General features: G+C 36.0%; 1 protein-coding gene across 1 annotated transcript in view; it reads left to right on the forward strand.

Annotated features, from left to right (window-relative positions):
- Positions 1 to 15,674, forward strand: part of LOC101894038 (neural cell adhesion molecule 1-B) — a 503,351-nt gene that overhangs the window by 287,161 nt on the left and 200,516 nt on the right. The window contains exon 3 of the mRNA XM_059129927.1: positions 787 to 913. Within this exon, the coding sequence (XP_058985910.1) occupies positions 787 to 913 (127 nt within the window). The remainder of the gene's footprint in view (positions 1 to 786; positions 914 to 15,674) is intronic.

The raw sequence follows: 15,674 nt of genomic DNA on the forward strand, positions 1-15,674 counted from the left end.
TGCGAATGACAATGTCTGTGGCTGTTGTTGTGATTGTTGTTGTTTTTTCTTCTGTCTTTCTTTCCATCAAACAATTGATGATTGTTTGACCACCATGATGTTGTTATATTAATTAAATTTACATGACTGATGCCATTACCGTTCCCGATGATTTCTTTGTATGGCTTTGGCTCTCTCTTGGCTTTGAATATGAATCTTGTTGCTGGTGCTGGTGGTCGCTTGCCTGGCTTACTGGACAATCCGAAATGAAAATGTTATTGCCTGTCCAACTAAATGATAATACCAACAACGACATTTGCCTTTGGTGTTGTCATGGTCATGGCATTTTGTGGCATAACAAAACCAAAAACAAAACAAACATAACTGATGATGATGATGACCCAACCCGCTTTGTTCTGAATGGGCATCAATATAAACAATACCCATGGAACCTATACCGCCCACCCACACATATTATCATTGTCTTGCTACGCGAATGTGGTTCCCATCGGCATCGTTACCATCACTGGGTCCTGGTTGCTTTCCTTGTGTCTTTGGCTTTGTAAAAATACACCTGCTGGCCTGGCATATCGTCGTTGTTGCTTTTGTGCCACCATCATCATCATCTATCCTTGGCACCTTGGTCACGTTTATAATCATTTCTTTTGGCCGGACAAATATGGTCGCCGTCACCGTTTCCCCTCACCTATACCAACCAACACCAACGTTTCACATTTACATCTCGGCTTAATGTTATTGTGCCCGTGTGTATGGATGTGTGTGTGTTTTTCCGTTTCCCGTTAATAGTTAAAACAAAAGATATTGAAGCTGTCGAGGGTAAATCAGTGTCACTGCCATGTCCCATATCTGCGCCATTGGACGATGTCTACATGGTCTTGTGGTTTCGTGATAATGCCGGCATACCTTTGTACAGGTGAGTGGAGATTTTCGTTTTATTTCGTTTATATATCTAAATATATATTTTGGTATTAAGTCTACCATAATATAGCAGGCGTTTTTATATGACAGCTTATAATTAAAATATTAGAAGAATATTTTTATTAATATTAAATTTTCTGGCAAATCTAAATAAATAGAAATCTATAGGTCTATATAAAACTGTAAAAAATAATTATAATTAGACATACTTTTTCAAGAACTACCTGGCCAATAGGTATGGATTTTTAGAACTAATTTTTCAAATGTTTCCTATAATAATTGTTTTCCAAGGACACCAATAATTACAGGGAAAATCCTACAGATTATGAAAGTAGAGCTAAAAAGGAAAACAAAAATTGTTGGCATAAATATTCCAAAAAATCCCGAAAATATTTCCCAATTTCTTTGATCAAATTTTCCTTGGCCATTTTTCGAGTTGAAAGTGACATAAGATTTCTATTTAGACAGAAGGAGTCAAAAGAAGAAATATTCTACACAAAAGTGTTAGATGGCGGCTATAGCAAATATTGAACCTGGAGCCGTTTAAAAACATTTGAAGTCGATGTAGTGATGTCCGTCCGCCTCAAAGGGATTATCCGATTTAGTCCAAACTCGGTACATCGTAATATGATTATCAAATTTAGATCGAGTTCAGAAATGTGCAATATCGGTCCACGCCTTTTGGTACCTCCCCACAAGATGGCAACATTTTCAAGGGAAATAATTTATTGCACAGTAGGAGAAAGGATAATCCGAATTTGCGCCAACTTTGCAAATCCTAATAATTGCATCAGTATCAGGTCAGGTGCGAAAATAGAGAGTATCGGTTTATTCCATCATATACGTACCCCACAAAGGGGTCAAAATTTTAAATAATTATAACCCTTTTAAAATTTGATGTAATGGTCCGATTGTCTTCAAATCACACACATCACAATATTTTTATGAACCCAAGGTATAGTGTGAAGATGGAATGCATCGGTACCTTCTGAATGTTCAAGAAGCTTATAAAACACGAAATTATCATCCGATTCCATTCAGGTACAACTCAATATCTCCATAAACACATGATATGTTACAAAGATGGTAGAGATCGGACCATTCCTTCTGGTAGCTCCCCCACAGAAGGTCAAAGTTTTGGATAACCAAAACGATCATAAAATCCGAAATAAGCATCCGGTTCTCTTCAAATTACACACATCACAATATTTTTATTAACCCAAGGTCTGCTGTGAAAATGTGATATATCGGTCCACTCCTTCTGGTACCTCCCCCACAAAGGTTCAACATTTTGAAAATCCATGAAGTTCATAAAACGCAAAATAAACATCCGATTCCATTCAGACTTGGTACATCTCAATACTTCCATATTCACAAGATCTACTATACACAAGATCTATTATAAAGATGGTAAAGATCGGAACATTCCTTCTGGTACCTCCCCCACAAAGGGTTCAAGATTTTGAAAAAAAAAAATGCTTAAAAAAAGCGAAATAAGCCACCAACAAAACTGTTTGCTAACACCAGATCTGTTGTGAAGATGATATATATCTGGGAAACCCTTCAGGGTCACAGTTTTCAATTCTTATATCTGTCATAACTTGAGAAACAAGTCAGCGATTATTTACAACTTGTTACACCTAAATATTTCTCTCAACCAGAAACGTAAGATGGATATGGAATTTATGATTTTGCATAAAATTGGATATAAATGCTCGATTTTGTTGTAATTTTGCCCGTACCAATTTTAATATCTGTATTAGATGAAGTATGACAAGTGAAAAATCAGTAATGTCGGCCGGGCCTAATTTTGAATACCCTCCACCTTTTGGAAGGAATTTGGAAATTTTCAAAAAAAAAAAAAAAAATAAATAATAAATAAAAATAAATAAATAAAGAATTGAATTCGTTATAAATTCTGTTAAAACCTTAATAATACCGTATATAGGGAGTTGCTGTTATTTTCGTGTCTATACGAAGACGTGGACCTGCCATTTCCTGTGAAAAATGTAGCTAAAATTGTCAAAATTTAGAACGTAGGGAGGTTCCGATATTTAGGGTCTATACGGAGAGCTTCTCATTAGGAACTTCAAATATGAAATTTGAAACAATTCTCGTGACTAAAGTCGCTAAAATGATAAAAAAGGCGAATATCGGAAGGTACCGATATTTAGGGGCTATACGAAGACCTGGCCCTGCATAGACAATTTTTTGTCAAGCACCGTAGTACCTATTAGGAAATTCAAAAACGAAATATGAAACAATTCCAGTAAATAATGTAGCTGAAATCAGCAAAATTCCGAATATAGGGGAGTACCGATATATGGGGCTATACGAAGACGTAGACCTGCATGGCCAATTTTCTGTCACAGGCTGTAGAACCCGGTACGAATAGCAAATACGAAATATTAAACAATTCCTGTGAATACTATTGCTGAAATCAGTAAATTACCGAATATAGGTGGTACAGTTATATGAAGGCTATACCTAAACGTGGACCTCTATAGCCCATTTTCAGTACCAAAATTCTTGCAGACCAAACACACATTTGAGCAAAGTTATATTAACCTATTTCTATTCGTTCGGAAGCTATGGTGATTTCCACAGACGGGCAGACAAACGGACGGACAGACAGACAGGCAGAAAGACGGACGGACGGTCGTCGTGAAATCGACATAGAATTTTATGATGATCAAGAATTTATATACTTTGTGGGGTCTAAAATGTATATTTCGAAGTTTTACAAACGGAATGACAAACTTAATATACCTTCCATACTATGGTATGGTATTTGATATTTGGTATTTGAAGTTTGTAATGGATACTACAGCCTACGACAGAAAATTATCTGTACAGGTCCACGTAAAGTCCCCATACATATATCACTCCTGAGTCAGAAATGGATAATATTGGTAAACTTCTTCGGAACTTCCCCCATAATGCACGGCTGGAGGTATGCATATCTCGGGAATTCCGACTGATATTTAACTTGTTCATACAAAAATTGTTTTCAGGGACTTACCTCATATATTTGCTCAAAAGGAACGTAATTATTAGAATTGCCAATTTTGGAATAAAGATCAGCCAGATGCAGTTTGGTGCGGTTAAAGGGCTTGTGGCATAATTGGACCGTGCTTCTTCGAAGATACTGCAAAGCGTAACGTAACTGTAAATGCTTCGCGCTACCGAGAGGTGATATCGAACTTTTTTTGCCGAAATGCAAGAGCTTGATTTGCTTGAAATGCGGTTCCAACAAGACGGTGTCACATGCCACACCGTACGTTTAACCACAGACTTATTAAGATGCGATTTCGGTGAACATTTTATTTCACGTTCCGTAGCAGTCCGTAAGCCGACTTGATAGTGTGATTTTACATCTTTAGACTATTTTTTTAATGATTTGTTATAGATTATGTCTATATAGACATAATCCTTCTGAAATGATTGATGTCTCAGCTGATCCCATTGTCTGTGCTAAACTAATTATCACAGGTAACACTGTATTCTTAACTTGTTCTTATATTGCTTCTAATTCTGGACTTGAAATTTATATGAACAATGCCAATCTAATTGCTAAGGTGTCTTATTTTCTTACGGATAATTCTTCGTTAATATGTATGCGTGACTTTAACCTTCCTGGTGTTTCTTGAATCTCAGGTGAGAATATTGTAGCCTCACCATGACCCGCTCAAGGCCCCTTAGGTTATAAAGAATTTACCCATTGAACCCAAGCCCCCCACAAAAACCACTGGAAATCCCTTTTGTCATCAAATATGCCAAGAAATTCATAAATTAATCAATCAATCAGCATGAACAAAAGGAATTTCCACAATTATTTGCACCTCTCTCACCCGCTCCCTCCCCCGTCCTTACTATCTCTTCCCCAAGAAAACCACCTTCTGTCCAAATCATTGTTCATATAATTTTATATTCAAACCACAACTCCTTGAAATTCCGGAAACATGTGAGAAAGGTTGAGGAAATTTTTCGTTACTTTTAAAAAGCCGTCTTAGTTGTTGCCATAAGAGGCATTATAATCTCGGTAATCTTTTAATATCCTTCGTCTACGAAGCAAAATGTTGTCGGCATTTGAGGGCAAAAATGTAATTGGTCATACCACCTCAATGCGATTTGGATGATGGTAGTGGAAGGAGTAACAAAACAATTGAAAATGAAATTGTAATGAAATAAAGCTAGAACACCCTACTCTTCCTGTTGGCGGATTGAACAAAAGGGATATGGATTTCATGATTCAAAGAAGATTTTACTACATTTAATTACAAATTTCAATTTTCTGTACTGGCAACCCTAATATGGCTGCCATTAAAAGAAGAAAAATAAAAACACACGAACAAAACGAAAGGAAACGGAAAAAGAAATTTGTTTTAATTGCACAATCGCACAATGGCAATGGCGCAAACAAGTCTACCGAGTAGCTTCCCCGCCTCCCTGACACAGAGGAAATACAAAACAAAAGCAAACGGTGAGAGGTGGATTTTGTGGCCAGGTGGGGGGACAGGTAGTTCGCAATGATCGGATAATGAACAATAACAACATTTCACCTGACTAACAGCAATTAATTAAATTGATTTAAAATCTTGAACAAATTTTTATGATTGTTTTTATGTTCCACATAGCCATAAATCATTAAATATGAAAACCAAAATTTTGCCAAGAAATTTCAAATCTCTTTTCAGCACGACATCGTCGAAATGAACCATAAAAAAATTAGCTGATTGCTACTTGAAAAAAAAAACCAAACAAACTTAAATTTTCTTAACACTGCGATGTAAGGGATATTTCATTGTTTAATTGTGAGCTGCTAGACGTCTCAAACACTCGTGATAATGAATGTCAGTTGAACATGTTTCCAACAAGGAGCATGGAGCTAATTTAAACATTCAGCCAAGTTAGAAGTGTCGGCAGGGGTAGACCCCCTAAGAATGTTGTCTACAAGCAACTCATTTTTGTGCTAGACATGGTCGTTGTTGTATGGGAGGACGACAGAATTTCTTGTTGTTGGCTTGGGCTGTTGTAAACATGGTCATAATTTCATGTTAACATAAATTAAGTCCTACTTTCATACGGACATTTGGATGGAATATTTGTGCTGTTAAGGAAGAGAAGAAATCTCAATTCCATTTAAAAATAAAAATAAAATATATGAAAAATTTTGATTTTGTGGATGGTTTAACGAATCTAGGGATTCGTTGGAGTGAAACTTGCTCACGAGCGCGACTGCTCGAAGAGTGGGAGTTTTATACAGAGTTTACTTTTAAATCTCTTCTCGGCAGAGACAAAACATGCTCGCTCTTATTTACGTCAGATCGAAAAGTAGATTATTCTCGATTTATTTTTTCGGCACCCAGGAGTACCTCCGCGAGTTTAACTGTATACGTGAATTGAAGCAAGTTTTTCGGAGGCCTGGTTAGCCCACAAACGACTTCTATTCAGAAGCGTACCTACGATTTTTTAATAGGTAAGCAAAAGATTCAGAGCACAAACAATGTCCAGTATCGAATTGAACGAAAACACTGAAGCATTTATTTGTGAAATACCTGCCGAAATGTTGGAAAGAGTATTTCAACGATGGACCATTAGAGGCGCAATCGCGGTCAATATTTGCATGAAATAATCTTAAAATATATTTTTTTTTTTTTCAAAAGGTCACCCTTGGTATGAGAAATGTTTAACAGTTTTCTTTGAATTTAGTGGGAAGTACCAGAAAGAGTGGCCCGATATTTTTCATTTTCACACTTGCTGTATTATAGGCATTTCACGCTGACACAATTTTGGGAGGAGTCTGTTGGTCGAGGGCTTCCACTTCACCATATCAAATTGTGTGCTTCTCATACCCTATACATCACGCATTTCCAAAAACGGTCTATTGTCAAGCCCAGTCACCCTTGTAGCAAAGTTCATAAGTTCGGCTCTATTCCTGTTCTCTATGTAAGATAAAGTACAATTTTCATTCCTCCTAATCTGAAAGCTACACACCCACAATGATCTCAAAACCAAATATCATAATTCCACCTCTTTATAATTGGGTACTTTTCGATCAGTGCATCTCAAGCATTTCGAAATCCACGAAACTACAAGTTTTCAAAGATCCTAATACCAAAATTCACATTTCAGGTTTATGTTCTGCACTACATGCGAAATTTAGTACTTTCGCTTACTTACAGGGTGTTATAAAAAACTACAACAATGTCAAACGCCATAATTTTACATTTTTTTTTTTTAATTTTATTAAATGAAAGCAAAAAATGTTTAGATTTGTTCGAATTGGTCACCTTTGGCACGAATTATAGCCGGACAATGAAACCGTCACACGCTGCCCGAATGTTGCTCTGCGGTATTTTGGCCCACTCCCGACGAAGCGCTTGCTTGAAGTGATCGACACTTTGGTTTTTTTTAGTGCCAACCTTGCTTTGCAAAATTCTCCAGACACAATAGTCCAACGGATTGGTATCCGGAGATTTTGATGGCAATTGTGCGCTGGAAATGAAGCGAGGAACCTCATTTTGTAACCATTCTGATTGCGATGGTGCTGAGTCCTGTTTAAATGTGCAAAATGCCAAAAATGGTTGCGTACCCAAGGCTTTAATATACCCTCCAGATCACGATAATTTTGTTTGTTTACAAACTACTGGACATCGAATGTTTTCTGATCGGAGAAAAACAAATTTGGCAGTTCACCACTTTTTGTGTGGGATGTTTTAGAAAGACTAGACCGATGTCTATTTCCGAACTCGATCTAAGTTTGATATCAATATTGCGATGTACCAAGTTTGGGCCAAATCGGATACTCCCTTGAGAGTTATCGTGCTTACCAGCTAGCCAGACAGACAGACGGACGGTCGGACGAACATAGCTAGATCGACCCCAAATGTCCTGAAACGGATTTGGTCCAAAGAGACCAATCGGCTAAAACCCTTATTCCGACTAGCACTTTTTTGCCATATCAAATAATATATACCCTCTCTAGCCATATGGCTGAGGGTATAACTAGCTATATTGCTGAGGGTATAAATAGAAAACGAATTAAGATAGGAAGCTAAAATTTTGCACAGATGAGTCTTTGTGTGCAGGTATGTCAAGTTCGAAGATAGACCATATCGGTCGGCGATATCGTATAGCTTCCATGTAAAGGTAACCACACCCCCCCCCCCCCACATTATTCGGTATTTTAATAGTTTTAGGCACATTTTCTAGAAGAGAATTTTTATATAGGTCCACGATATGGTATATCCCCCATAACGGTGCCTCACGATATTCTGTACTTTCATGAGTTTAACCATTTTTTTAGTACAATTGTCTGAAAATCCAAACAAGTACTTTGAGTACATTATTTAACTGAATTGTTTCAAATTTCGTTTTTGAAGTTCGTAATCGATACCACACCATCTGACAAAAAATTCCTCATGCATTCCTTATTCCTCATATAACAGTTTTCATTTATGTGGTATTTTTCGACGGATTTTTTTTTTGAAATTATTCAAGATTTTTTAAAATGGTGGAGGATATTATAAATTCGGCCCGGCCAAACTTAGCTTCGTTTTTTACTTTTTGTACTTCCAGAGGACAAAAATCTCTCCCCCACCCCTTCACATGTTTCTTCCAACCCATAATACACTGGAATTTGAACATTAAGCTCTAGCAATTTAAAGGTTAAATCATTTTAATTATTCATATGTTTATGGGCAACAATGCCACAACCTCCCCTTAAAACACATATACTCTCACACACACACATCTTAACAAACCCCTTAACAAAGAATCTAAATTCATTGTGTTTTGCCGTAAGACCAATGTGGCAACATTGCCATAGCCATATGAATATGTAATTATGTTGGAGAGTTCATATTCGCGTTTATCCTTTCTGCCGGCGACTTTTGCGCTGTTATGGTATGTGTGATTGTGGCCTTAAGAGCTTGTTGGCTTGTGAGCGCTGCCATGCCGAATGGTTGACTTTGCTTCGGTGCTTGCCAGCCAGCCCGCCTGCCAGCCTACTTGCTTGCTTTCTGTCTTGCTTGTTATACATGTTAGCCTATAATGATAGTAAAGGTTTTACTGAAACCGGAAATTACACTCAAAATGTTACATTGTTAAGCGTTTTCCCACTTATACTAAGTATACGCGTGTACAACACATGCATACATCTATATAAGGAGGAGGAAATTTAGAAACGCCCACCGCCGACATGTAGCAAGTTATCGAATGCAAATGTGTAGATGGCTTGCATATATGAGTATGTAGAAGTATATATACATATAGATATACATGTCATGGAAATGACAGTGTGATTATGTGTGCAGGTCGATTGTGTTCTTGTCAAATACAGAAATATGAGTGTATGTGTGTATAAATGTTTAAGAAAAGTGCCTTAAATTTAAGTCGAACAATTAAATCATTCATGAATATCAAGCACAAGTTTCACGATAATGATTTGAGTTTCCGCTGTTAGTAGTTCGTAAAAAAAAGAAATAATATTTTCGTGAAATTAAAGGTTTAAAGAAACGTTGGTTTTTTCCACAGTTCAATACCGCAAAAGATATAGAGTAAAATTTCTCAATATTTTTTTGAAGTCAGGTTGCAATTTTAAGACGATGTCAGTCAAATTAGGTAAGGACTAGGCTATTATTATTATTTTTTTATTATTTTTTATAGGATTGAAAATGGGTTCTATCGGTCAACATTTTTTTTTATCCCTTATATATCGATATTAACGTCCTTTATGCGTTTAAGGGTTTTCTAATGGTATTAACTATTATTTGATTTGTGGAGTTTCCAATGAGTGATACGTTTTCTCATAGCTTCCAAATGGCAATAAGGCCTGATTTCAGATATTTTAGTGGTTTTTGCCACCTATCACAGGGAAATTTGGTTCAATTTGGTAACTTATGTTATATTTGACTATAATTATTCCACAAAAATTTCGAAATCGATTCACATCTTGGTATTGTGCCTATTTTGAGTCTTTTGAAGGATTTGATAATGTTTATAGCTTCAGTCATATGCCTACAGTGGGTATATACCATTTGTTAAATTTCTCATTGAAATAACGGGCTTAGACCCTGAGTATCAATTTTTGGAGTAGATCTAACGGTGTCCGTCCGTCTTGCTGGTGCACATGATTCCTATGGAAGGAAATATCCGATTCGTCCAAATGTTGTACATCCTCCTATTTATATAGAAATTAGGTTGAGTTGGGAGATGGACAGTAACTTTCCGTTCCTCCTGGTACCTCCCCGCACTAGCTCAGCATGTTTATAAAAAAATAGCCAGTCCCCGCTACTTCGTCAGCTAAAATTTCAACTTAAAATTTTTGATTCGTTCCACTATTTCTTCGACAAAACTTCAAACGAAACTTTATACACCGTACTAACTTTTCGGCATCTGTTCGATAACATTTTATTAACATTCAAGTTTTTCCTTAATCGTAAAAGATAATCGAAAAAGATTATTTTTTCTAACTACAAATCTTCAAAATCATTCGTTTTGATGTTATCCAAAGTGCTTATTAGTAAGACCCTTGCAGAATTAAATTTTTTTCTTCAATTTTTCTGGATATAAACATTTCTTTTCATAATATAAATAGGCCACCACCATATCTTAATCCTAGAAAACAATACTGACCTCAATATTCAATTTCAGGAATCAACCTCTATCCGTTCACTTAACGGAAAATTTAGTAGCATTTAGTCTTTTCCAAAAATAATAGTACGCATTCCCAAATCCACGTCCTTCTCTCCAGCCTATACACCAACAGTGGCCTCGATATCAAATTTTAAAATTAAATCTCTATCCCAACACCCAACTGAACATTTTGTGGCAGTTTGCATCTTTAGCATGTTCATTGTAAGAATTTCCAAAACCATCTCTTTTTTCAAAACTACAGGTACAAGCAGCGAATTCCGTATCAATTTTAGGATTTAAGATTTATTTCTTTACCCAATACAAATTTAGGAATATATAGTTATTTTCGTACAGTACGCATATCTAAACCTCAGATACCAACAATGACCCTAATATCAAATTTCAGCTCCGTAATTTCCCCATTAACAAATTTAGTACCATTTGGTACAATTATAGTACGGATAACCAAAACCAGCTGCTTTCGGAAAATTTTAGGATTCCAGCCCTATCCCTTCACTCAATACCAATATAGTAACATTTAGTTTTTTTCCTACAGTTAAAGGACGCATTTTCACAATAGTCTCCATATTATCACTGCACACACAAACAGTAAACTTCAGTTAAGGATTTCAACTCTATTCCTTGACCAAATACCAAATTAAGTACTTTTCGTACAATTATTGTACACTTTTCCAAAATCACCTTCATATCACAATTCCAGATACCAACAGAGACCTCAATATCCAATTTGAGGATTCCAGTCCTATCCCTTCACCCAATTTCAAATTTAGTACCATTTGGTACTTTTCGCACAAATATAGAACACATTTTCAAATCCCCGGCGAATCTCAAACATAGATACTATAAGTAATCAAAGTATCAAATTTCAGAATTGTTATCTCTATTCCTTCACCCCATACCGAATATAGTACCATTCAGTAATTTTCGCACAATATAGTACACTTTCCCAAACACACCTCCATATGCCTAGCCTGCATGTGAACAGTGACACTAATGCCAAATTTCAGATTTCAAGCACTATCTTCCCACCCAATACCAAATTTTGCAAAATATAGTACTGTTTAGTGCTTTTCATGCACCTGTTGTATACATTTCCAAAACTACCACCTACTGGGCTCCATAGGATTTTTTTAGTACAGTTTGCACACTAGGTACACATTTCCAAGAAAACCTTCATATATATAAATTGCATTCCAATCTTAGTTCTCATACCTTTGTTTTAACTATATTCTTTCACAAAGTACCATTTTAAAAGTTTAGTGCCTTTTTAGAACTTTTTCTAACTTTAAAGTTCCAATTTCCAAAAACCCTTTGGTACATCTATCCTTCACTCCATCATTCCTTTTGTCCACTGTAAAGTATTCTATATTGGTACATTTACGTACTTTTCGTATCTTGTTACCCAAATTTTCAAAAACCCAAGACAGATCCTTGTGCAAAATTTGAAGACTCAGTCAGTTATTTCACAATTTTTTTTACATATCTTTATGGGATACAGCGGAGCACGCCTTCTGGTACCTCCCCTTTCACTTTTAACATGTGAATAGAGTTAGTGATTTTCTTCACCTCCCCTCTAATGTGTCAATGTTTTGTAAAATTCTTAAAAATGATATTTTACTTCGGACTATTCTATACCTCTAGTAACATTAGATGTAGTATGAATACGGGGTCATTCATTCTTGTACCTTCCCTACAAATTGTCACTATTTTAATAAGATTATTAGTCCATTGTTCAGCGGTACCTTCATTTTTTCTAATTGAAATGATTGAGTTTTTTTTTTTTCACTTCTTAAATTCATAAAATGCGAAATTGATCCACAGTTCCGGTCAAAGACGGTACACTGCACTATGGTTTTTTATACCCTCCACCAAAAAAAGTATGGAGGGTATATTAAGTTCGTCATTCCGTTTGTAACTCCTCGAAATACTCATGTCAGACCCAAAAAGGTATATATATTCTTGATCAGCGTAAAGTTCGATTTAGCGATGTCCGTCTGTGTGTCCGTCTGTCTGTTGTAATCACGCTATATTTCGAACGAGTTGAGATACAAGGTTAAAATTTTGCACACAGGTTTATTTTTACAGTTTTTTTTAAGTTCGTAAATGGGCCATGTAGGTCCACGTTTTCATATAGCCCCCATATAATGGTACCTCCCGATATTGGGTATCTTAATGATTTTAGCAACATTAATAATCGGAATTGTTCAAAATTTGGTATTTGAAGTTCGCAATGGATACTACAGCCTAAGACAGAAAATTGTCTGTGCAGGTCCACGTCTTCGTATAGCCCCCATATAACGGTACCTCCCTATATTCATTATTTTGGTGATTTTAGCGTCTTTATTCACCAAATTTTTTTCAAATTACGCATTTAGAGTTCGTAATGGAAACTCCAGTCTGTGTGGGTGCAGCCAGGTCTTCGTATAGGCCCCATATACAAGTACCTCCCTATATTCGGTATTTTGACGAGTTTAGGTACAATGCTCACCAAAGTTGTTTGAAATGTCGTATTTGAAGTTTATAATGGATGCTACAGAATATGACAAAAAATTTTCTACGCAGGTTCAGGGCTTCGCACAGCTCCGATATAACGGTACCTCCCTATATTATATACTTTGATGATTTTAGCTACATTATTCACCGTTTATTTCAAGTTCCGAGTTTGAATTTGGTAATGACTCATGACAAATAATGCCTGTGTGGGTCCACGCCGTATAGGCACCAATATAACGGCAATATTCGGTATTTTTAAAATTTTACCAAAGTTTTTTCAGGATTTTATATCTAAATTCTTTCCAAATGGTATAGGGTATTCAAAGTTCGGCCCGGCCGAACTTACTGCTTTTAACTTGTTTCTAATTGAAAAGATTGAATTTGTTTGCGAAATTGATCCGCTCTTCCGGTCAAAGACCATACACTGCAATTGTTCAACCTATAACTATATCATAAATAATAAATTCTGGTTGAACTAAAGGCTTGCAAAAGAAAATTCTACGATAGGAAACATTTGCAACAATCTTTGGTTCCTTTTTGGTTTTTTTATAAAGTTCATACCCTTCCAAGGACTACTATTTTTTGAAAAAAAAAAAAAAAAAAAAAAAACCAACTGAGTTTTTGAATGACGTACCCAAATTTCTTAATTTCTTTTCGAACCTGCTATATATAGCATGCCTTTGCAAAAAAAAAAAAAAAACAAAATCCTACCAAGCGACAATGAGTGGGCGATTAAAGTTGCTTGTATTTCGAAAATATGATATGGCCAAATAAGACAAGGCACACACACAAACGGGACACATACACACACCTCCACAACGTCTCCACAAAGAAAAGTTTGCTCAGAATGCCTAAGGTGCAGCCGGTTTCCACGTTTTTTTAAAGTAGCAGTGAGAATACACGCACACATATACAAACTAAAAATAAAATAAAATACCTAAGCAAATGCTTTCGTGTTTTGCAGCCGAACTACTTAGAAGGCTGTTGCTCCTAATGTCGTTGTTGTTTTTCTTGTCGTTTTTTGGGGATATAATGTTAGAGACGTTTTGACTACCTTTGTTCGGTACTCTGACTCTTTGTTGGGAGGGGACTAGACTCGACATGTAGTTATGGCAATGTGAGTATGAGTGTGTGTGTGTGCGTCGGCGTTTTTGTATGTGATAAGTCACAAAACGGCGTCATTGCAATGCTGGTTACGTACGAATGAGGTTCCTTTTTGTTGCCTGTTCTTCCTTCCTTTGCCCTTCTCCTCCTTCTGCTTGTCTTATTTTTCAAACATACTCAGTAGCCTTTGTTTGTTGAGACAAGTGCAGAGGTATTTATTATATGTATGTGTATGAGTATCGGTGTTGTCGTCATTGTTACTTCTCTCAGAGAGTGAGTGTGTGGGTGCAGCAATTCGTAGCGTAGTCGTCATATGTCTGCACGGTAACAACTTAATTGCATGTAAATCCTTAGTTGTTAACCCAATTTACTGTTTTTTTGCAACATGAATGTTTCATTGCGTTTGTGTTGTTTGTTCGGGGAGTTGTTTGGGGTGCTGTTGTTGTTGCTGTTGCAGTTTTCTGCTTGTTAGTCCGGGCTATACATTTAACTCAGACATCCTTTAATATTAAAGGTAGAATGTGTAAGATAAGGGAGGTAGGGAATGGAAACGAAAGCAAGGCAAAATTAATGGCATGAAATTTTGTATCAGGATGAGTATTACCCTTTAGCAGGATATTTGGAACATCAAACTTAGAGAGTACGGATAGTACTCAGAGTTGTCAAATTGTACCATTTTCTTATTGAGCAATCGATAAGAGCTTCATTTTTTTTAAAATCTTGTATGAATATAACTCTTGAGTGAGGTAAGATGGATTCAAGGAAATAGGTACTTTAATGGTACGAAAAGTATGAAATGTACAATAAGTACTTAATGTACGAAAATCACTTAATATTGTGATTGACCAAAGTATTGGATTGGAATTTTGCAAAAGGATCTCTATTTCTTTACAGACGGGAGGTCGGGCCGTAGTTTTGGAACTTAGTATTTTTACACGCGATACGATATCGTTTAGCCGCCGATATTCAGTATTTTAATGCTTTTAGCCATATTTTTCACTGGAATTGTATGAAATTCTATACAAGGAGTTCTACAGACATAGAATTGTCTATATAGGTCCACAATAACGTATATCCCCTCATATATAGGCACCTTCAGATATTCGGTATTTTTAAGATTTTAACAGAATTCTTAATGGATTTTATTTTATTTTTTATTCATTTATTCATTTTTTTTTAATTTTTTTTATTTATTTATTTATTTTTTTTTTTTTGTAAATTTCATAACTCGCTCCAAATGGTCTAGGGTATTCAAAGTTCGGTCTGCTTCCTTACTTGTTCCTTACTTACTGCTTTCTTACTTGTTTAAATTTTATTGAACGAAAGTAAAAAATGTCGGAAATAGTATCAAATTTAAGATTAAGTTTAGATTTGTTCGAATTGATCATCTTTGGCACGAATTATGGCCTTCTAACAGCCAATGAAACCGTCACACGCTGTCCGAATGTTGCTCTGCGGTATTTTGGCCCATTCCCGGCGAAACGCTTGCTTGAGGTAAA

This window comes from Musca domestica, unplaced genomic scaffold, assembly GCF_030504385.1.
Source record: "Musca domestica strain aabys unplaced genomic scaffold, Musca_domestica.polishedcontigs.V.1.1 7, whole genome shotgun sequence".
Taxonomy (NCBI): Eukaryota; Metazoa; Arthropoda; class Insecta; order Diptera; family Muscidae; genus Musca; species Musca domestica.